At 37.3% G+C, this 24,704-nt stretch overlaps 1 protein-coding gene across 10 annotated transcripts in view; it reads right to left on the reverse strand.

The window, feature by feature from the left end:
- The window catches only part of SSH2 (slingshot protein phosphatase 2), a 246,257-nt gene that overhangs the window by 123,068 nt on the left and 98,485 nt on the right, over nt 1-24,704 (reverse strand). For all 10 annotated transcript variants that reach the window (XM_082371839.1, XM_082371844.1, XM_082371840.1 and 7 more), the window contains one exon: nt 22,452-22,495. In XM_082371839.1, the coding sequence (XP_082227965.1) occupies nt 22,452-22,495 (44 nt within the window). The remainder of the gene's footprint in view (nt 1-22,451; nt 22,496-24,704) is intronic.

Genomic DNA, 24,704 nt, shown 5'->3' on the forward strand with positions numbered 1-24,704 from the left:
TTTTCTTCTTATAATATTACCAGGTGTAATTTATTCTAGATATTACTGGAAGAGAAGTGGATGATTAAATATGATGTTACAGTTAATTAAACGGTAATAAAAACATAACCCCCCCCACCGCCCCACTCTGAAACTCTTACAGCTGAATGTAATCCAAAGTGGCACCTAAATACACATTTAAAGGTTAATTCTTTCATGGGCTTACCTGGCGGTGCAGTGGTTGAGGATCTGCCTGCCAATGCAGAGGACACGGGTTCGAGCCCTGGTCTGGGAAGATGCACATGTCGTGGAGCAACTAAGCCCGTGTGCCACAACTACTGAGCCTGCGCTCTAGAGCCTGCAAGCCACAACTACTGAAGCCCACGTGCCACAACTACTAAAGCCCGCACGCCTAGAGCCCGTGCTCTGCAACAAGAGAAGTCATCACAATGAGAAGCCCGCGTACCAGAACAAAGAGTAGCCCCCACTAGCTGCAACTAGAGAAAGCCCACGTGCAGCAACGAAGACACACAGCGAAAAATAAATAAATCTATAAAAAAAAAGGTTAATTCTTTCAAGAAGAAATTTCGTCACTTAAAAAAAAGAAAAGCAGGCTTCCCTGGTGGCGCAGTGGTTGAGAATCTGCCTGCTAATGCAGGGAACACGGGTTCGAGCCCTGGTCTGGGAAGATCCCACATGCCGCAGAGCAACTAGGCCCGTGAGCCACAATTACTGAGCCTGCGCGTCTGGAGCTTGTGCTCCGCAACAGGAGAGGCCGCGGTAGTGAGAGGCCCACGCACCGCGATGAAGAGTGGCCCCCACTCGCCGCAACTACAGAGAGCCCTCGCACAGAAACGAAGACCCAACACAGACAAAAATAAAGAAAGAAAGAAAGAAAGAAAAGCACACAAATACCTGTCTTTGTGGGCTATAAGTGTTCTTTGTAAAGATATAATCCCTGTTTAAAGGCATCTTAATGCTGCACAGCCACCCCTTCTCCAAAGACCAATATTGATATCGGACTATATAGAGTGATACGGCTTGAATGATGGATGTATTCCATCAAACATTAAGTTCACATCTCTGAAGGGAGTTCAAATTTTGCTCTGCATCAAAAAAACCCCATAAGGGGTAGCCATGTTTTCCCCTAAGAACCCTGTTTTTTACAAAATCTCAAGGGAAAGAGAGCTTTAGTCAGTGAAACTGAAGCATTAACTACGAAAAAATTTCTGCTTACTCTTTTACATGGGCATAGTAAGTACTGGAATGATAAGTACTAAGAATCTAGGGAAAATTCTGTGATAATAAAAAAAGGAACCCTAGGAAGCAGAATATTACATTTCTTATGCTGAACCTTCAAAATAGGGCTTTTACAGTCCTAAATGTTAATTTATGTTTGGACATATACGATACTTATTGTTTATATTTTACAGATGGGTAAACAGAGGCATACCAAAACAGTGAATGCCAATTTTGTCAGGTACCATGTTAGTGTGAGATATTCAAAGAAGTATGAGAATATATAATTATATACTAAACAGCTCCCTGTAAAGCAGGGGAGACAGATGAGATATGTGAAAAAAGTGGCCCTCAGTCCACCAAACTACCCAATGCTCCTCCCTGAACAGCATGCTTTTTACAGGTTTGCATTTGCAGATGTTGTTCACTTAACTTGAAAAACCTATTCCTCCCCTCCTCTCATCACTACCCAAAGCTTTCTGGTTAATGCTTTTATTCAAGATGTCTTCTGTAAAGGTTATAGTGGGTTATAAATGTTCTTAGTAATAGTAAATAATTTATTGAGCATTTACTGCGTGCTAAGCATCATGCCAAACTATGTAAATGAATGATATCTCATTTCATCATCACGGCAATTTTATGAGAACTGCTAACCAGCGTTCACTTTTAAGGAATTTCCTGGAGTAACTGAGAGTCTCCATTCTCTCTGTAAAGCATCCTACCATAGTAGCAGAGATGCTCGTGCCTAACAGGTTACTCCTCTCTAGTATGCCTGTTCACTTCTGCTTTTACAAGTTGGATGCTCGTCAAGAATATTTGTATTTGTTTTAAGAACTGTTGGTTCCGACGTAAAGAATGGACTTGAGGACACGGGAAGGGGGAAGGGTAAGCTAGGACAAAGTGAGAGAGTGGCATGGACATATATATACTACCAAATGTAAAATAGATAGCTAGTGGGAAGCAGCCACATAGCACAGGGAGATCAGCTTGGGGCTTTGTGTCCACCTAGAGGGGTGGGATAGGGAGGGTGGGAGGGAGATGCAACAGGGAGGAGATATGGGGATATATGTTTATGTATAGCTGATTCACTTTGTTATACAGCAGAAACTAACACACCATTGTAAAGCAATTATACTCCAATAAAGATGTTAAAAAAAAAAAGTGACAGAAACAAATCCCTCCCCCCCCAAAAAAAACCCTGTTGGTTCCTATTGCAATCATAATTATGTAATTTAATGAAACATTATGTAAACCAATTACATATGAATACAAAAATAATTTATTTCTATGAAAATAAAGTCGGATGCCTTTGAAAAACCTAAAAAGAGGAGAGTTACTTTAAAAATTGCTGTTGAAGCCTCTTCAATAATTGGTGCTGGGGGCTTCCCTGGTGGTGCAGTGGTTGAGAGTCTGCCTGCCAATGCAGGGGACACGGGTTCGAGCCCTGGTCTGGGAAGATCCCACATGCCACGGAGCAACAAGGCCCGTGAGCCACAACTACTGAGCCTGCGCGTCTGGAGCCTGTGCTCCGCAACGAGAGGCCGCGACAGTGAGAGGCCCGCGCACCGCGATGAAGAGTGGCCCCCGCTTGCCACAACTTGAGAAAGTCCTTGCACAGAAACAAAGACCCAACACAGCCAAAAATAAATAAATAAATAAATTTATTTAAAAAAAAAAAATAATAATTGGTGCTGGGAAAACTGGACAGCTACATGTAAAAGAATGAAATTAGAACACTCCCTAACACCATATACAAAAATAAACTCAAAATGGATTAAAGACCTCAGTGTAAGGCCAGAGACTATCAAACTCTTAGAGGAAAATATAGGCAGAACACTCTATGACATAAATCACAGCAAGATCCTTTCTGACCCACCTCCTAGAGAAATGGAAACAAAAACAAAAATAAACAAATGGGACCTAATGAAACTTAAAAGCTTTTGCACAGCAAAGGAAACCATCAATAAGATGAAAAGACAACCCTCAGAATGGGAGAAAATATTTGCAGATGAAGCAATTGACAAAGGATTAATCTCCAAAATTTACAAGCAGCTCATGCAGCTCAGTATCAAAAAAAAAAACTAATCCAATCCAAAAATGGGCAGGAGACCTAAATAGACATTTCTCCAAAGAAGATATACAGATTGCCAACAAACACATGAAAGGATGCTCAATATCACTGATCATTAGAGAAATGCAAATCAAAACTACAATGAGGTATCACCTCACACCAGTCAGAATGGCCATCACCAAAAAATCTACAAACAATAAATGCTGGAGAGGGTGTGGAGAAAAGGGAACCCTCTGGCACTGTTGGTGGGAATGTAAATTGATACAGCCACTATGGAGGACAGCATGGAGGTTCCTTAAAAAACTAAAAATAGAACTACCATACCACCCAGCAATCCCACTACTGGGCATATACCCTGAGAAAATCATAATTCAAAAAGAGCCATGTACCACAATGTTCATTGCAGCTCTATTTACAATAGCCAGGACATGAAAGCAACCTAAGTGTCCATCGACAGATGAATGGATAAAGAAGATGTGGCACATATATACAATGGAATATTACCCAGCCATAAAAAGAAATGAAATTGAGTTATTTGTAGTGAGGCGGATGGACCTAGAGTCTGTCATACAGAGTGAAGTAAGTCAGAAAGAGAAAAACAAATACCGTATGCTAACACATATATATGGAATCAAAAAAAAAAAAAAAATGGTTCTGAAGAACCTAGGGTCAGGACAGGAATAAAGACAAAGACGCAGATGCAGAGAATGGACTTGAGGACACGGGGAGTGGGAAGGGTAAGCTGGTACGAAGTGAGAGAGTGGCATGGACATATATACACTACCAAATGTAAAATAGATAGCTAGTGGGAAGCAGCCACATAGCACAGGGAGATCAGCTCGTGCTTTGTGACCACCTAGAGGGGTGGGATAGGGAGGGTGGGAGGGAGACGCAAGAGGGAGGAGATATGGGGATATATGTATATGTATAGCTGATTCACTTTGTTATAAAGCAGATACTAACACACGATTGTAAAGCAATTATACTCCAATAAAGATGTTAAAAAAAGAAAAAGAAAAGAGATGAACAGGGTAAGAATTGCTGGTGAAACCAACTGGGATACTATGGGCAGAGTGTATAAGGAGAACCAGCAAAGAATGACGATTAGAAAGCCAAAGGAGGTGAGAACTGCAGAGAAGAATGGTCAATAGTGTCATTTAAGATGGGGATCAAAAATTATTCACTGGCAATCTTAACAAGAACAGCCGTTTGAGTAGTGGAAGGAAAAAAAAGTCAGATTTCATGGGTTAAACAGTGAATGTGAGTTGACAAAGGAGGCAGTAAATACAGACTGTCCTTTCAAGAAATCAAAATAAACTTGTAGTTTGAGGTGAAAACAAGGTTATGGGATGGTATTTTAAAATTATATTTTAATTTCTTTTAGTCTGATAAAGACCTGACCGTGTTTATAAGATGAGGGAAACAAGCCAACAGAGAGAGGTAAAACATTGTATTTAACCCTATGACAAATTAAAAGATTAAATAATAGTCACAATAAATCTTGGTAAAGGATACAATATTTAAAGAGTCTAAATTCCATGAAACAGGAATATTTTTACCAAAGGTATAGATGCTAATAAGACCATTAGAATGCTTTGCAGATTAAAAACCTTCCAAAAATGTGTTCACATACTTGAACCTTAAAGATCCGTATCAAGTTGGCTCAGAAGTTATTTTCCAGAAATTTCTAGAATGGCAGAGAAATGTAATTGTGTGTGTGTGTGTGTGTGTGTGTGTGTGTGTTAAGGATAATTTAATTTCTCATTCTCAACATATGCTTGACATCTAAAGAGATCTGCATAGGCTTATTTTCTGCTACATGGCATTAAGAGTTTAAAATACCCCCAAATAAATTACAGTATGTAAAAAATAAACAAAAGCCTAGAGTGAGGAGAGATTAGGGGGTAATTCAGTTAATGAGCTTTACGTGGTGGAATCTGGTATTCTAAAAATTGAGCTCCTGCATAGTTACCTTATCGCACACAGTTAAGGGACTTGGAATTTCATATGTAACTTCTGGCCAGCAGGTTATTTTTTAAAAAATAAGAACCATTTCTTCTTTTCAATCACAGGTAAAATCTCCAACTTAAAAACAGTAACACACGTGAACTTCTTATTGGCATCATATTTTTAATGTAATTATTTGTAATCTTCCCAAATATGCCTTTCCTATATTCTACATGGCCTGTATTTTCCGGTCCCAGAGGGTATCAATTATAAATATTTTATGTGGCTAAAGACACAGCAGCAACGTGTGTGTGTGTGTGTGTGTGTGTGTGAGAGAGAGTGTGTATGTAACGTATATATGTTATAGATCATCCTTTTAACAGAAAGCTTAGAGTTTGGTTTTCTTAAAATTAAGTCATTTGGTATTCTGTAGAATTCACATACCAATCTACCTAAGACAATCACCATTTAACTCAGTTGAACACTAAAAGTGATTTCATTGATTACATGTTCCAGCTGTTAAGAGGAATAGTTTTGCAAAACAAAACAAACAAAAAAACATTGGCCTGCCAGTTATATTTAAATTTAGTTGAAAACCTTAATGTATCAACTGCCTTTTTTATTTTTTTTTTAAGGGGGGATGAAGAACTAGGCTATAGTGATTCTGAAGGTTTCTGAAATACTGTAAAGATTTACTTGTTTATTATGGACATAAAATTATGATCCTACTTTTAGAAGAGCTCAGTTTATAATAATAAAAAGGAATATTAGTAATAATAATAATAATAGTTACCACTTGTTGAGTGCCTATTATTGTGATAGGCACTTAACCTTTATATCTCAAATCCTTGTTTCTGTTATAGAGTTGAGGAAATGGGCTCAAAGAGCCTAAGTATCTTTTTCCAAAGCCTGAAAATGGGTGGAAAGTATGGTTCTTTATTCATTCCTTCTACAGAAAACTAATGAGTACCATCTATGTGCCAGAATTTAAGGATACAATCATGAACAAGATATTGTCTTTGCTCTCACTCAGTTTAAGTGGCAAGAACAGACAACAAGTAATGTGTAACAACAGTGTTGGAAGTGCTGTGAAAGGGAAGCAGAGAGTTCCGTTAGAGCATGAGGTGAGAATTTTTCCACTGAAGAGTAAGGATTATTACAAGCAAAGGTGGCTCATAACCAATTATGTGTTTTAAATAGTTTCTAAATTTCCTGACCTTTTGTTTGGTGTATTGGCAGAATAGCTGTTTTAGGGTTGGTTTAGGTAATCCATAACAGGTCCTTTCTTCTTCCTCCAAATGGGTCCTTGGCTTGGGGAAATTCTCAGTGAATAATTAATACCAGAATAGTCTGCCAGTTATGTTTATTAATACAATTTTTTTGCCTCAGGATGGTGGAATAGCAGTGAGTCAGAGAAGCAGATGAGTCTGTGCTCAATAAATATTCATTGATGAATGAAGCAAGATGATCAGTACCTTTAAACAGGGTTTTACAAATAGCATCCAATGGCTGTGACTTTAGGTAATCATCCAGGTTGAATCAGATTTGACTTACTGACTCAGAGATGGGAAGCTCCCATTTCTAATTCAATACTAGGCTTGTACTAAATAAGAACTTTATTGGTATATGAAGTGTGACAATTTCTCTTCTTGCTTTTCCTCAGTAAATGATCTTAATATTATATGATGTAAATGGTGTCAGTCATAGTACAGAGTTAGAGAAATTAGGCTGTGAGTTTGTGAAATTAAAATGGAACAGAAATAAGAAAATACTAGTGAAAGTACATCACTTTATATCTTGCCCTTAATACTTGGTGCTTAATATTCATTTAAGCTTTCCTATAAACAATTCTATTTGCATTTTCAACAATCCTATAGGATAGATGGGCAGATGCTATCCTCATTTTACAGATAGACAGGAAGGCTCAAACAGAAGTGAATTTTTATCCATAGAAATATTATTATAATGATGATAGAAAAAATAATGTAGTCCAATTCTCTGCCATTACACAGGTATAATAAAAAATGTTTGATGCTTATAATTTATATACATTTATATATATTTCCTTTTAGATTACAGTTTGAAAAACAGATGCTGCGCTGGGGTAAGTTTTCACTTTTACTTGGGAAATCTTTTGTTTTTCAGAAATCTTGTTCTCTAATCACCTGATGAAAATATAGCAAGCATTTTGAACTATCTTTTCTAAAGACTAATAGTCTACAAATAATACTAATATTCAACACATCAGTTCTAATAAACGCTTTACTCATCATCTTCTGAGATAATTAAATATGAATGTTGAAGTGATATGGAATTTGATGATGGCGGCAATTTGAGAGTTCATTTGAGTTATAATAGGAAATCTTTCTGTAGTGTTTATTTCCTTTAAAATATGTTTAACACAAACACATACAGGTGATACATAAATACATATATATATAATTTTTCTTACTCTGAAATATGTACTTGTGTGTGTGTATACCCTGTGTGTGTACAAACACATACATATGTATATGTAGATATACTTCAGGGTAAGAAAAATCATGAATTTCAGGAGTTCCTACAGTTCATACTGTTTAAACCCATAAGCACAAGAATATCAGAAGGAGAGAAGAAAATAAAAACTTGACCTTATACTGAACTCAGCAGTTCTGATATTAAGTGTTCAGAATAAACCTTTCCTAATAGCCTCTTATCCTTTCATCCAAAACAAATAACTTGTAGTGAACAAGAAAGGAAGTATATTAACTTTATTAATTTTTTAAAGTTTCCTGAAAATTTTCTGGAGGAAGGTAGATTCTGATTTTGGGAACTGCAGTGGGAGTGTAGAGAAGTAGGGAAAAGGATGAGCAAATCTTTGATTCTTTTTTGTAGGCTACTTTTTAAAAAAATGAAATTAATTACACCTTTTATTCATTTGGGAAAATCATTTTTGGAGAAGGTACCAGCACTACAGAAAGTTAATCATCCAGCCATGAATTACTTTTAAAGCCACAAGATGGATTTTTTTATCAAGCTTCCCTAGCTTCAACTCATATATTTATCATTCATTTGCTCAGTAATTTAACAATTAGGTAATGCATGCCTACTGGTTGCCAGGGCTCGGCCTGGATCTTGGGAATGTAAAACCAAGGCATGCATGGGAGCCGACGGCATATGAGGGGAGACAAACAAGAGTGTGAAAAATGATGAAGTCCTTCCTTAGAGAAAATTACTATGAACTTTTCAACGTTAATTTTATTCACCAAATTATATATACAACAGACTTGCAAAATTCAACACAGTTTTAAAGTAGGATTAACAGCAAGTACACTTTTTCATGAGTGAGTGAAACTATTTTCTTTTTTTTTTGGATATATAGTTGTCTTTTATTTGTATGTTCTGATTCGTTGTTGTTGTTGATGATGAAAAGAAAAGAAAATCCTTAATATAGTAGCTCTCCTGTCCTGGATGTATGCATTCAAACTCATTCCCTGGGTTTCCTTGGCTGCACTGTTTTTTCTGTAGGTAGGGCCTTATCCTGAGATAATACCACTTGATGGTCTTGCTGAATTAGTAAAGCCAATGCCAAAACAAGTCATCAATACTTTATCTCTGCCCTTGAGTTCTTCACAACATGGCTTTCTTTTAAAATTTTAAACATAATCTGGAAAAAACTCTTCAAATGCCTCAAAAACTATGGTAAGGGGAAGACAGCAGGGCTAGCAGGACTTTGGAGCACGAGCAGCCTCTAGGATCAGGCTATAGTTAGTAGAATCTACACATTTGCCTGTTTAGACTCCTTCCAGCAGCAGCTTGGTTGGCATAGTTTCTGCCAAGATCCACTGGAGCACTGCTGCCCCCGGCCCTGAAGGTTGAAGACCAGTTCAGCACTCAGGAAGGTTCTTTTGGTGGTCTTGGCAAAAAGTGATAGCCCCAAGCCCAGAGCCTTCCCAGGATTGGCCCCTTTCACATGGTCTGCATAAATAAAGAAAGAAAATGTTGAAGGTGCTCCCTCAAGTGCCACAATTTGGTTAGTCATTGAAGGTTATACATCTATGGAGTAGCCCTCTAATACTTTTGATTTATCTAGGATCTGTGAGCTGAATAGGTCTCAAGACCTTCCTTATAAGACATGAGAAAAATACTTCGCCACCTCTAGGAGGCATCCCCATTGCATAGTCTTTAGTTCAAAGGATTCACTCATCAATCTCAAACTGTTTCCACACAGGGCTGTGGTCATAAAGAGCCAAGCAAAGAAGGCTTTGGAGGTAACAGCCTCTACTGCGATGGGCACTGTAGTTGTGTTCTATTAACTCACCATAAAAAGGCCTAGTTGATAATAAAAGGGCGCACTAATTTGGTTTACTTCCATTGGAAAACCAATAATTGTTTTGTCCAGCAGCCTTATGACATTGGCTTCAAAATCTCTGAGGCCTGGGTTGGGGTCTTTGGCCTGGGCTTTTTGGACCTTGATGGGATGGACAGACTGATGCAAGAAGTTGCAACACACATAGCTGAAAAAGTACATCTGGATTGTCATGTGGGTGCCATGGAGGTATTGTACCCACATACAGAGCACTGGAGATGATGGTAGTACCTGTGGCTTTCTCTCTCTCTTGCAGCTCACTGACAACGTCTTTTTAAAAGGATAAACTTAAAAAAGAATATTTGCATAGCACTTTGCGATTACTGAAAGTAGACGTTTTCTTTTAACTCAAAAAGGTACAGAAACATATTGGATTGTGGTTAAAATTAAAAATTCATTGCTATTATCAGTTATTTAATTGTTAGATCTTATAACTTACAGCACTATCTAGTTCTTATAGGGAAATGTCTCCTTGGTTTTAGTAGTTAATACATAAATAATTGTTAATTACTGAGAACTTTTTATTTTGCTCGAGGCATAATTTTACATTTTTAACCTTCCTGTTTGAAGACTCAAGCTTTACCTATAAAATGTTGTTGTATATTTGTCAATTATTCCTTAATACATTTTTTAAAGTATCAATTTTATTTAAGGACAACCTAGGAATTTGTCCATTTCATCTAGATTATCCAATCTGTTGGTGTACAATTGTTCATAGTACACTTTTATAATCCTTTTTATTTCTGTAGAATCAGTAATAATGTTCCCACTTTTATTGCTGATTTTAGTAAATTTTTAAAATAATTAAATTAAATTAATTAATTAATTTTTGGCTGCGCTGGGTCTTTGTTGCTGCACACAGGCTTTCTCTAGTTGCAGTGAGCGGGGGCTACTCTTTGTTGCAGTGAGCAGGCTTCTCATTGTGGTGGCTTCTCTTGTTGCAGAGCACAGGCTTTAGGTGCATGGGCTTCAGTAGTTGTGGCTCGCGGGCTCTAGAGCGCAGGCTCAGTAGTTGTGGCGCATGGGCTTAGTTGCTCCGCGGCATGTGGGATCTTTCCGGACCAGGGCTCAAACCCGTGTCCCCTGCATTGGCAGGTGGATTCTTAACCACTGCACCACCAGGGAAGCCCCAGTAAGTTTTTTTTTAATTTTATTTTTTGGCCGCGTGGCATGTGGGATCTTAGTTCCCTGACCAGGGATAGAACCCGCGTCCCCTGCATTGGAAGCGTGGAGTCTTAACCTCTGCACTGCCAGGGAAGTCCTGATTTTAGTAATTTTAGTCTTCTCTCATTTATTCTTAGTCCACCTAGCACCAGAATTTGTCAGTTTTGTTAATCTTTTTGAAGAACGAACTTTCTGTTTCATCGATTATCTCTACTGATTTTCTAGTCTGTACTTCATTTATCTCTGCTCTAATCTTTATTATTTCCTTCGTTCTGTTAGCTTTGGGTTTGGTTTGTTCTTCTTTTCCTAGTTCCTTTAGGTGTAAGGTTGGTTTGTTGATTTGAGATCCTTCTTACTTTTCAATGTAAAAATTTTTAGCTATAAATTTCCCCCTTAGCACTGCTCTTCCTGTGTGTGTCCTGTAAATTTTGGTATGCTGTGTTGTTTTCATTTGACTCTTAAGTATTTTCTAATTTCCCTTGTAATTTCTTCTTTGATGCACTGGTTGTTTAAAAGTGTGTTGTTTAATTTCCATAATTTTCCTGTTTTCCTTTTGTTACTGATTTCTAACTGCATTCCATTGTGATCTTAGAAGACACTCTGTATGAGATCTATCTTTTAAAATCTATTGAGACTTAATCTGCGGCCTAACATATGGTCCATCTTGGAAAATGTCCCATGTGCACTTGAGAAGAATGTGTATTCTACTGTTGTTGGGTAGTGTTCTGTATATGTCTGTTAGATCTAGTTGGTTTATTGTGTTAAGTCTTCTATTTCCTTACTTATCTTTTGTCTGATTGTTCTATACATTATTTTCAGTGTGGTAATGAAGTCTCCAACTATTATTATAGAACTGTCTATTTCTCCCTTCAATTCTGTTTTTGCTTCATACATTTTGATGGTTTGTCATTAAGTGCATAAATGTTTATAACTGTTATATTTTCTTGCTGCACCAAATCTTTTGTTAATACAGAACATCCCTCTTTGTCTCTTGTAACATTTCTGATTTGAAGTCTACTTTATCTGATAATTAGTACAGTCACCCCTGCTCTCTTCTGGTTACTATTTGCATAGAATACCTTTTTCCATCCTTTTACTTTCAACCTGATTGTGTCTTTGGATCTCAAGTGAGTCTCTTGTAGTTGGGTCATGTATTTTTTATCCCTTATGCCAATCTCTGTCTTTTGTTTGAAGAGTTTCATGGACTCATTTACACTTAAAGTAATTACTGATAAGAAAGGACTTGCTTCTCTCATTGTGCTATTTATTTTACACATGCCTTAAAGCTTTTTTTGTCCCTTATTTCCCCGTATTACTGTCTTCTTTTGTGTTTTGTTGAGTTTTTGTAGCGAAATGTTTAAATTCCTTTCTCATTTCCTTTTGTGTATGTTCTATAGCTAATTTCTTTGTGGTTATCATAGGATTACACTTAACAACCTAAAGTTTTAACACTCTGAATTCAACTTATACCAGCTTAGCTTCAATAACATACAAAAACTCTGTTCCTTTACAGCTCTGTCTCCACTCCTTTCAGTTTCTGATGTCACAACACCATTATTCATGGTGTCCCAAAACATAAACTAATAATTCTTTTAAATGCATTAGTCTCTTAAATTATGTATAAAACAAGATTTGGAGTTATAAACCAGAGTTACAGAAACACTAGCTTTTACACTAATCATTGGGGGTTTTTTAGTTTAAATGTATTAGTCTCTTAAATCACGCAGAAAATAAAAAGTGCAGTTACAAACCAAGGATACAATAATACTAGCTTTTATAATTGCTCATGTATTTACCTTTACTGAAATCTTTATATCTCCATATGGCTTTGAGTTACTATCTGACGTCCTTTCATTTTACCTTACAGGAAGCCCTTGGGCATTTCCTGTAGGGCAGGTCTAGTGGTCATAAACTCCCTCAGCTTTTATTTATTTGGAATATCTTAACTTCTCTTTCCCTTTTGAAGGGCAGTTTTGCCAGATATAGGATTCTTGGTTGACCGTTTTCTTCTTTTAGAACTTTGAATATATTGGCCCATTCTCTTTTGGCCTCCAAAGTTTCTGATAAGAAAACTTCTGGCCTCCAGATTTCTGATGAGAAATCTGCTGATATTCTTCTTGGGGATCCCTTGTATGTGATGAAGCACTTCTTTCTTGATGCTTTCAAGATTCTTTCTGTGTCTTTGTCTTTTGAAAGTTTTATTATAATGTGTCTCAGTGTGGGTCTCTTTGAGTTCATCTTACTTGGAGTTTGTTGAGCTTCTTGGATATTTATACTGTGTCTTTCAACAAATTTGGGAAGGTTTTTTTTGTTGTTGTTGTTGATTTTTGGCTGTGCCACGTGGCTTGCAGGATCTCAGTTCCCGAACCAGGGATTGAAACTGGGCCACCGCAGTGAGAGCCTGGAATCCTAACCACTAGGCCACCAGGGAACACCCACATTTGGGAAGTTTTTAGCCATTATTTCTTGTAATATTTGCTCTGGCTCTTTCTCTCTCATCCTTCCGGGTCTCCCATGATATGTATGTTGGTCCTCTTGATGATGTCCCATAAGTCCCTTAAGTTCTGCTTGCTTTTATTCAGTCCTTTTTCTTTCTATTCCTCAGACTTGATAATTTCCATTGTCCTATCTTCAAGTTTGATGATCTTTTCTCTTGCCTGCTCAAATCTGCCTCTGAATCCATCCAGCGAATTTTTAATTTTACTGTAATTTTCAGCTCCAGAAGCTCTTTTTTGGTTTCTTTTTAGATTTTCTATCTCCTTATTGACATTTCCATTTTGTTCACACATCATTTTCATAACTTCCTCCACATTTTCCTTTAGTTCTTTGAACATCTTTAAGATGGTTGTTTTAAAGTCTTTGTATAGTATATCTGCCATTAGGTCTTTTTCAGGGACAGTTTCTGCTATTTTTTTCTTTTGAATGGGTCATACTTTACTGTTTTTTGTATGCCTTGTGATTTTTTTGTTGAACACTGGACATTTGAATCTAATAATGTGGTAACTTTGGAAATCAGATTCTCCACCTTCCCCAGGGTTTACTATTTTTTTGTTATTGTTTTTGTTTTTTTGATTGCTGTAGGCCATCTCTGTGCCAAGGATCAGTCTGAGATGTAAGCTTAAGGTCTTCTCAGGTCTTTTCTGAGCCCTTCCCTAGGCATATGTGGACACATTCTAATTTTCCCCCTATATGAGCTGTTTTTTAAGTCCTCTCTTTAATGTCTGACTCCCAAAAGGTGGAAAGGCAAAAAGTGAAGGGGGAGAAAAAAAGGGTGCTAGCCCTTTAAATCCCTGGATGTCACTTCAGCATGAGGGAGAGGGGCTTGCAACAAAGGGGGAAGATGCAGCAACACTGGCTGCCTGCCCCTTTGTCTGCACCTCTATGATCGTAAGTGGCACTCAGTTATCAGATCACAGATCCGTGATATCTGGAGGACAGGGTCTTTTTTGCCCACCCCATCTTATATGAGCCGTGTGCAAGCTACACCAGGAACATGTGCACAGCTGCCTACCATGTGGCTGAGGGGGAGGGATGGATAGCTACTAAGAGCTAAAAGCTGAAATTGACCACAATTTACCCTCCAGTTCTTCCCCTAGTAGTTGCAGGCCTTCAACAGACTCCAGAGTTCCAAAATAGTTACGTCAGACAGATTCTGCCAGTGCAATTTGTTGTCGAGGTGGAGAGCCAGATTCCTGGTGCTTCCTACTCCACTATCTTCCCAGAATCCTCTCCCAGCAGTAATAGGTATTTGACACTTTATTAGTCTCTGGAGTTTTATACTATAAGAAAACAACTTTTCAAAAACTTACTTTGGCAAAGTCAAGAATTGAGGGGAAATTGTTTTCTCTTTTTTTTTTTTTTTTTTAATACCCTGAAGAATAACATCTGGGGGGGAAAAAGTAAAATTATTAAAAGAAAAAAACCAAGTAAAATTATTTACCTAGCTTTAAAAGATATACCTAATTTCATTATGGCTGCAATAATTAGTTTGCTTTTCAAGTCAGATTTAAGAGAAATGCCTATCGTAGCTACCAGAAGCAGAACATGTCAGATAAATATAAAATAGAATCTGTGAATACATTCTTCAGAAACACAGAGTACTTCAGGGAAGTGAAAATTCTTACTCTTGTTGAGTGGCTAGGAAAAGAACCTTTCAAAGTGTGCACTTACCAATTTAAAGGGGCTACTCCATACAGTGGCAGAACTCAAGAAGATGAGAGGCTAGCTCACTACATCCCCTGGTGGCCACATCAAAATATTTATAAATAGCTGAAAGTTCTCTGGATCAGAATAGTAACCCATATGGTGGGAGGTGGAGATTCAGACTTCAGGAGGGCCAAAAGCAAAAGATGAGGAGCTTCACTATCATCAGTTAGAGACGGTTTTTAAATACATGGAAAGCTCTACTTTTGTAAATCAATCAATCACATACACACACATATTCTGCTATAAGTTCAATAAAAGCCTTCTCCATGAAATATTAATATCATCATTCTGTTTCTTAAAATAGAAAAGTGAGGTGAGGGGGGCATCTTACTATCAAATGGCTCAGAAAAAAAAGTTCCTTGTACTGTATCAGCAATTTTTCTATGAGACTCCTTCAAAATTAAAAAATATACATATGAGGATAAATTATCAGTTCATTTTTACAGCAGACTTTTCCTCTTTACCACCTTTTTTTAAATTTTAAGTAGAATACTCTTATTCTCTAGGTTAACAAATTCTTTAACTAGAACATATACTCAGGTAGAAGTACATCTGTTTTCCTTCCACAGCCTAAAGATGGGCAATGTAGTATTTACTGTCATTATGATATTTAAATCCATACAAAAATTATTTCACTAAATAGGCTGAAATTAAATGAAGTCATATCTCAAAACTAAAAAAATAAACAGAGCAAATGCAAGAGAAAGAGAACTTCACAAGGTACCAAATAGAGATCTGGAAGAAAGAGTTGGCCACAAAATGAATGCATTAGTAACACAGTACCATTGTGAAATTATATCTTACACAAAGACATGCCCTGATTCCATGTTTTCTTTCAGCCGTCTTCAAGCTGTTTCCACTTGACTACTGCCCTGTTGCCTCACATGTTCAAAGGTGAACTCTTCATATGTGTTCACAGAAGTTCTCTTTTTCAACTATATCATTTCTAGTAAAGATATCAACCAATATTCTATTCTCTTTCATTCATTCATTCATTCAACAAGCATTTACTGAGTGGCAACTACAGGCTAATTGCTGTGGCTACTGAGATAAAAGACACAGTCCCTGTCCTCATGCTGCTGTCAGTTGGAAGTGATTGCCCACCTCTAGCCATTTGCCTGCAACAGCTTCCTGAGTCATTTTCCTGCCTCCTCTCATACTGCATAACACTGGCAGACTCTTTTCTGGCATTCATGCCATTCTTCTAGACAAAGATCTATCAAATCAAAACTCCTCTGCTCTTAAGATATAGACAATTGTCTTCTTATTGTCCCTGGAACACATTAGCACCTACTTCCAGACTTCTGGGGATATCCTCCCACTCTCCCCATCCTCCTATATTTGGAATGCTCTTCTTCTGTTCTCCTATCTAATCCCATTCGTTCAAGACCCAACTCTTCCCAGGATATTTTCTGATACTCCTCTGGCCCACACTGCTTGCTCTCTCTCTTCCCCACCTGCAACAAAACTTTCATTGTTAGGTTTGAAGTACTTAAGAGAAAATAACACGTTTTCAAAGGTGCAGAACTTTTTCAGTAGATGGTAAGTAATTCTTTATGTCTATGAAAAACTGAAGAGGAAGAAATTACGTTTAGAAACAGGAGAGGTTTAGGGCTAAACATGAAAAATAACTACACATTCAGAGTAACTAAAAAAAGTAACAAATATTATACATGTTGCTTGAGTTGAGGGGAGAAAACATAAAAACCATCCTGAGTGGCTTAAACATTCATTTGCCTAAAAAAAGTAGTACGGGGGGTGGCTGGGATTTCTTTGAGATGTTTGAAACTATATTATTGTACAATACTATAAATTGCTGACCCAAAAGACAAATTCCTAAAGGTTATTCCTTTTCTCTTTACTTTATACAATTCTTAGCTTAGAGTTGATATATACAGAAATGGGAGAATTCTACTATAATTAAAATATTTTCCAAGTTTAGATCTAAGGTACTTTGTTTCCTTCCACAACTAGTCACCTTAAAAAAGATGTCTTGGAATTTCAAGATTTATTTCAATGGCATCTTTCTTTTGCTCACTTTTATTTATTATCTTGCAATTTTATTAGGTTGACTCATATGAGATAGCCATTTATAAATCAAAATGGTTGAATATTGGTGTGTTATATGGTTTCATTTTATAGTTACCTTCCTGGCTGTTCCCAAGTCAGCAAAGTGGGTTATGACACAAGAAGACGAAAAGCTATCAGTTCATAAATATGCAAAAGAAAAGACTGGAGGGACTTCCCTGGTGGCACAGTGGTTAAGAATCCGCCTGCCAATGCAGGGGACATGGGTTCAAGCCCTGGTCCAGGAAGATCCCACATGCCACGGAGCAACTAAGCCTGTGAGCCACAACTACTGAGCCTGTGCTCTAGAGCCCGTGAGCCACAACTACTGAGGCCACGTGCCACAACTACTGAAGCCCACATGCCTAGAGCCCATACTCTGCAACAAGAGAAGCCACCACAATGAGAAGCCCGCACACCGCAACGAAGAGTAGCCCCCACTCGCTACAACTAGAGAAAGCCTGTGCGCAGCAACTAAGACCCAACGCAGCCAAAAATAAATAAATAAATTTATAAAGAAAAAAAAAGGACAAGACTGGAACTGAATTTCATCCATTTATATTTTTATCAAAAAGGTAATAATACACAACCTGATTTTTAGCTCTACAATTATTATTTTTTTATGCTTATCTCCTGGGAACGACAAAGCAGTGCCAGAGTTAGATATCATAAAAAGGAGCTGGTGTGACATGAGTAGATCATTTGTTTTTTAATTATAGTAAAATACATATAACATAAAATTTGCCCTCTTAAATAACTATTTTTAAGTGTACAAGGCATGAAGTAATTCACACTGTTGTTCGTTGTTCAACTATCACTACCATCCATCTCTAGAACTTTTTTCTCTTCCAAAAATGAAATTCTGTACCCATTAAATAACTCCCTATCCATCCTCCCCTATCCCCTGGCAACCAACATTCTACTTCCCATTTCTGAGAATTCGACTACAGTAGGTACCTCATATAAGTGGAATAATACAATATGTATCCTTCTGGGACTGCCTTTTTTCACTTGGCATAATGTCCTCAAGGTTCATCATAAATTGCAGGATTTCCTACTTTTTTAAGCCTGAATAATATTCCATTATACGTATATATTACATTTTGTTTATCCATTTATCTGTCTATGGATACTTGGGTTGCTTCTACCCTTTGGCTAATAATGTTGCTATGAACATGGGTGCACAAATTTCTCAAGACCCTGCTTTTAGTTATTTTGAGTATATACTCAGAAAGGGAATTGCTGGATCATATGGTAATTTCTAATTTTTTCCCACACATTAACATTTATTAAATATTTTGAGTACTATACACAATAGAAATATTGGTTAGTTATTTCTTTATTAATCAACATTTGGGATGTTTCCAAGTTTAGAAAAAATGTTGCAACAAATACTCTTGGGTCCATCTCTTTGTTCTGGATTAACTTCTAAAAGTGGAAGTTCTGGGTCCAAATCCAGAATATTTTGAATTTTAATTGATACTGCTAACTTACATTCTAAAAAGGTTGTACCAATTTATAAGGCAGAAAATGCTATTTTTTTGGATACTAATAATCTAAATCTTTGCTAACACAATGGTTAAAACATGTTTTAATTTTCACTTTTTAATTCTGTGAAGTTTAGTTTCTAACTTACTAATTTTGGTTTCTAGCAATATTCACACTCAATTCATTACCTCTTTGAATTCTTAATTTTAGCGTGCTTGTTACTAGATTACTCTTTTTTTTTTGTAAAGAGCAGCCAATTCTTCCATCATTGTAACATCCCATGGAATCTCACTGAAGATCAGAAACAGAAAATGAGACAGAATGAAGGGAGGCTGTGAACATGAACATTCTCCAAGAAAGGGGAAGGGTACCCCAAAAAGATTCAGAGATCGTCAAGGCTGCTACTCCCACCACACGCCGAGAGTGCGAGGGCTGACAGGCAAGGCTGCCTCCACGTCCGTTTCAAAGGTGCCAGGCAGGTGGGCCCTTGCAGAACACTGCATGGGTGGTACTCCAAGGGAGCCAGAAGTGCAGGGCTGCTCAGGTGATCCCTGGAAATGACACCACTACTCCAGTGAGTCCTGAAGGCAGGACTACTTCCCCACTGGGTTTAGAAGGCACAGTATCAAACCAAAGAGGATTATTCTTGAGGCTTAAGATCTAATGGGATTTGTCTCACTAAGTTTTGGACTTACTTGGGCCCTGTCATCTTTTCTTTCCTTTCTATTTCTCCCTTTTGGAATGGGAATGTCTAGCCTATGCCTGTCCTACCATTGTATTTTAAAGTGTATAATTAATCTGATTCCACAGGTTCATAGCTGGAGAGGAATTTTGCCTCAGGTCTCACCCATATCTTATTTAGATGATATTTAGATAAGACTTTGGACTTTAGAGTCGATGCTAGAATGAGTTAAGACCTTTGGGGCTGTTGGGATGTGATGAATATATTTTGTATGTGAGAAGGAGATGAATTTTGGGGGGCATGGGTGGAATGTTATGGACTAAATGTTTATGTGCCCCCCAAATCTGTATGCTGAAGCCAACCTCCAATGTGATGATATTTGGAGATAGGAGCCTTTGGGAGGAAATTAGGGTTAGATGATGTCATGAGGGTGTGGCCAACATGATAGGATTAGTGTACATTCAAGAAGAGGAAGAGAGCAGAGCACCCTCTCTCTTACAGCCATGTGAGGACTCAGCAAGAAAGCAGCTGTCTACAAGCCAGGAAGAGGGTTCTCATCAGGAAGCAAATCTGCCAGCAACATTGATCTTGGACTACTAGCTTCCAGAACCGTGAGAAACAAATGTCTGAAATTTAAGCCACTCAATCTATGGTATTTTGTTATAGGAGCCCAAGCTGATTAAGACAGGTTGTTTGTTTTTTTCTTGCTGAGTTGTAAAAGAGTTCTTTTTATATTCTGGATATTAATCCCTTATTAGCTACATGATTTGCAAATATCTTCTCCCATTCTGTGGGTTGCCTTTTCACTCTTTTGTTGTGTTCTTTGATGCACAGAAATTTTACATTTTGATGCAGTCTAATTTATCTATTTTTGTTATTGTTTTTGCCTGTGAACATTGGTTTTTAAAGGCAGCATAGTTTGAGCTAATTATACTAAAAGATTACTTTTAACTTATGACTTTCCCAATAAATGATATTTGGTTAAAATAAGAGATTAATGCAACATCTTTTTTTATTACCTGGAATTGGTATTAGTTTCAATGATATACTGTTTTTATGGTTCTTAATGGCTTGACAATTCAGTGCTGTGAATAAGAAAATAGACTTGCATTGCCTCATCATTATGTAATTTTGGGGGACAATTATCCCAGTAGATGCATAAAGAAATTAACCCAGAGATCTTTAAATCTGGCCTAATAGAAAATTTAAGAATCCTTTGGAATCCTTTTTCATTCTAATGGGAATAAGGTTATGATGTCTCTGGTAAACAATGAGCTAAAATTTCTTCTAGGTTTCTGTCCCTTAGTCCTATGCAAAAGAATGACACTTCACTGTCAGATCTTCCCTAAGAGACAGTGAGAAATTAAGCTTTAAGCCTAAATTTTTGTGATAAGGCAGGAAAAATATTGCCAATAACCTCAGTTACTGATGAAAAGGAACTATTTTTATATTAAGTTGTGGTTTACACAAGTGAGGTATATATACATCAACAAATACACGATAATTTATCATTAAGGAAGCACGCCCTTTAGCCAGCTTCTCTACAATGAACACGTTTATTGTATCCGTTCTCAGTATCATCTAGAATAGCTCTTGTGATTGAGTTCAGAGGACACAAATTTGGTAGCATTTAAATGACCATCTAGAACTTACCAGGACTATTTCTTGTGGGAGGGAGTTGATTAAAAAAAAACATTTTATTTCACAGATATTTAAACAAATATTTTTAAAAGGCACTTATTTCTTACAAAAGATGTACCCTATTGTGTCACAGTATAATAATGTTTATAACAGGAAAGTTGAATTCCATGCAATCTTGAGAAATTAAAATACCATATAATATAGTTTGTTGCATACAACATTGACATTGTTATTATAGACTTTCAAAGTTTTAAGGATTTCAGTGAATTCTGAACTATTGAATCTTTAATACTACCATAAAAAATTTTAAAGAAGATAACAGAAATGTTATTATATATGTCCTAGATGTCTCTCATAATTTTTTTCTTTTAATGGCAGCAGGTATTGGTATCCTTATAACATGCCCACATTCCATGAGAGGGAAAAAAAAAATTTCATTGTATTTTAAAAGATTGGGTAAGTTACTTAGTATATTCTTTGTATTGAGGAAGTGAAATATTAACCAATCTGTAAAAATTGCCAAAACCTATCAAAATGAATGACAAAAATAAGTATAAAACCGAAGGCTGAAATGTTCCTTAGTTGACATTTTCCTAAAAGGTAAGGAAAATTTGCTTTTTTATTACCCAAGACAGTTCTAGAGACTTGGGTCTAAAGCTGGGCCAATACTGGCCTTTCTGCATTAAAAAAAGAGAAATCTACCACTTAATTAAAGTAATTAGTTACTTTATTTATTGAGGTATAACTGACGTACAACATTATCTTAGTTTCAGGTGCACAACATGATGCAGTCTACCATTTAAAATCTTTCTGAGTCAGTAACTGGATTCTTAATTTTTTTTTTTTTTTTTTTTGGCTGCGTTGGGTCTTCGTTGCTGGGCATGGGCTTTCTCTAGTTGTGGTGAGCGGGGGCTACTCCTTGTTGCAGTGCGCGGGCTTCTCATTGTGGTGCATTCTCTTGCTGCAGAGCACCGGCTCTAGGCACGTGGGCTTCAGTAGTTGCAGCACGCGGCTCACAGGCTCTAGAGCGCAGGCTCAGTAGTTGTGGCGCACGGGCTTAGTTGCTCCATGGCATGTGGGATCTTCCCGGACCAGGGCTCAAACCCATGTCCCCTGCATTGGCAGGCAGATTCTCAACCACTGTGCCACCAGGGAAGTCCCAGTAACTGGATTCTTTTTTTTTTTTTTAAGTATTTATTTATTTATTTATTTATGGCTGTGTTGGGTCTTCGTTTCTGTGCGAGGGCTTTCTCTAGTTGCGGCAAGCGGGGGCCACTCTTCATCGCGGTGCGCGGGCCTCTCACTATCGTGGCCTCTCTTGTTGCGGAGCACAGGCTCCAGACGCGCAGGCTCAGTAATTGTGGCTCACGGGCCCAGCTGCTCCACGGCATATGGAATCTTCCCAGGGCTCGAACCCGTGTCCCCTGCATTGGCAGGCAGATTCTCAACCACTGTGCCACCAGGGAAGCCCAGTAACTGGATTCTTAAAGTAATTCCATTTTGAGAGACCAACTAAGCATCTTGGAAAACAAGGATAAACTAATCTGACAAGACTGAAAAAGAATTAGAGAAAACACACTAACTACAGAAATACTATAGGATGTAATGAACAAACATACCTCCTGGGCTGTGATCGGCATTCCTCCTCCCCACTGTCTGCCTCCTGTATAGACAGGAAAATGAGAAAAAAAATAATTTAAAACCTGAGGTCTCATATCATAATACCAACAATGTAATTTTACTAAGCTTTACATGTAGGAATATCTCATTGATGCTGTGTACTTAAACTAAATTCTCTCCATAAAAAGTGACTTCAACCAACCCAGGGAGTTGATATATATCAACATAATTTATTCCTGGAGGAAACTTTCACAATAGTCTACAAATTTTTTTTAATAACAAAGTGCTCATGATTAAAAGAATTACCTCTGAAAACCAAATGAAGATGCTATGTTACTGTTATGTTACTTAAAATTAAAATGAGTGGGCATTCTGACTTTCACCAACAAATCTCATCAAGATGATCTATTAATGATTCTGATCCCCAAAGAACAATCTAAACAATGAACACCATTTTGCAAAGTGCTCATGATCACATCACCATCACCTTAATGGCTACTACTTATTGAGTATTTATAACATGCCAGGTGCCTTGCTCAACACTTTAAGTACATTGTCCAACTTATTCCTTATAAACTCAGAAGGTTGACGGTACCCTAGTTTCACTGATTCTGACACATACACATAAATTGGGATAAATTTACAATCAATGTGACTAAAAAGCACTGAATCATAGTTTAATTGCAATATTTATTTTTTTTTAGTGGCACATAAAATAACTGAGGGTGTTATACTTACGGCAATTTAGGCTCAATGAAATATGAATATTTTACAGAAACTGAAATTCACAGAAAGGAAAGAAGTTAAGTTGCTAAAGGAAACTCATGTAGTAAAGCTAGAATTAAAACTGATAAAATACTGTCTCCCAACACATTGAAAAAGCATATCATTCACCTCTCCCTAACCTAGGTTAGGAATTATTATATGTTAAGATACTATACAGATCTTCATGGAGACACGAATAGCAACATGAAGGAAAAGTGAGAAAAGATGAGAGAATTAATGATGTTGAGGTGCTAACTTTTTCTTTAAGTTTGCTCTCTGACATTTTATATTTGCACTCTGGTCACTTTTGCCCTATTTGGCAAACACAAAAATAGGAGGAGAAAAACAATCTCAAACAATACGTGTACTGTCTGCCGATAAGTCACCTACTTTTCTGAGTTTATGGAACCATCCCCATTCACCTCTACATCATTCTACCTCCATTCCTGGGCAGCCACGGCCAGCTCTATAACTTTTATTCCCATTTTATTTTCATTATTGATTTCAGGTATGCCCATTATCTTGCACAAAGGGAAGAAGACAGCAAAGATCCTACCCTCAGAGGGAGGACAGGGGAGCTGTCATGGTATATTACACTCTGCCGACAGGGGAAGTTTTAGGTTCAGAAGTATGCCCTTTAGGAAGTGAAAAGAATGGTGCTAAAATGAAAAGAACCGATCGTCTCTAGAGTCAATAGTCAGAACCTGGAAAGTTTGCAAGAATGAAAATGAGAAGACTCATAAGCAAAGATAAATGTTACATTTTGGAGCCCAAGGGAACTGTAATAAATAGAAATGATTTCCTGGAATCTCATTTAACAAATAATGCTTCATTATTGTTATCAGTGGTTAACAGATCTCTACTTCTGATGTATTCTTCTCATTTTTTAATTGTATGAAAAATTATATGACAATAGATATATTTAAAATATATGTAAACTATGAGGCACAATAATAAAATGAATACCTGTGAACAACATTCTACTTAAAAGCTAGAATAGTACCAATACCTTTGCATTTACCTGTGTGCTTATTTCCTATCTCCCATTCTTATCCTTCTCCCAGGATGTGAGTACTATCTTGAATTTTTAAAAAAATATTTAATTTTTTATTTATTTGGCTGCACTGGGTCTTAGTTGCTGCACGTGGGATCTTCGTTGCCCCGTGCGGGATCTTATGTTGCGGCATGCAGGATCTTTAGTTGTGGCATGCGGGATCTAGTTCCCTGACCAGGGATTGAACCCGGGCCCCCTGCATTGGGAGCGCAGAGTCTTAACCACTGGACCACCAGGGAAGTCCCACTATCTTGAATTTTAAGTTTATAATTTTCTTGCTTTCATTCTACTATAAAAAATTTCATACATACAGAAAAGTTGAAACATCTTATAGTGAACCTGTGTATCCACCGTCTGGATTCTACCAGTAACATTTTTTATAATTGCGTTATCACTTCTCTATTCATCTTTCTGCCTCACTGATCAATCCATC

Source organism: Balaenoptera borealis (genome assembly GCF_965194805.1).
Source record: "Balaenoptera borealis genome assembly, chromosome: 20".
In the NCBI taxonomy this organism is placed as follows: domain Eukaryota; kingdom Metazoa; phylum Chordata; class Mammalia; order Artiodactyla; family Balaenopteridae; genus Balaenoptera; species Balaenoptera borealis.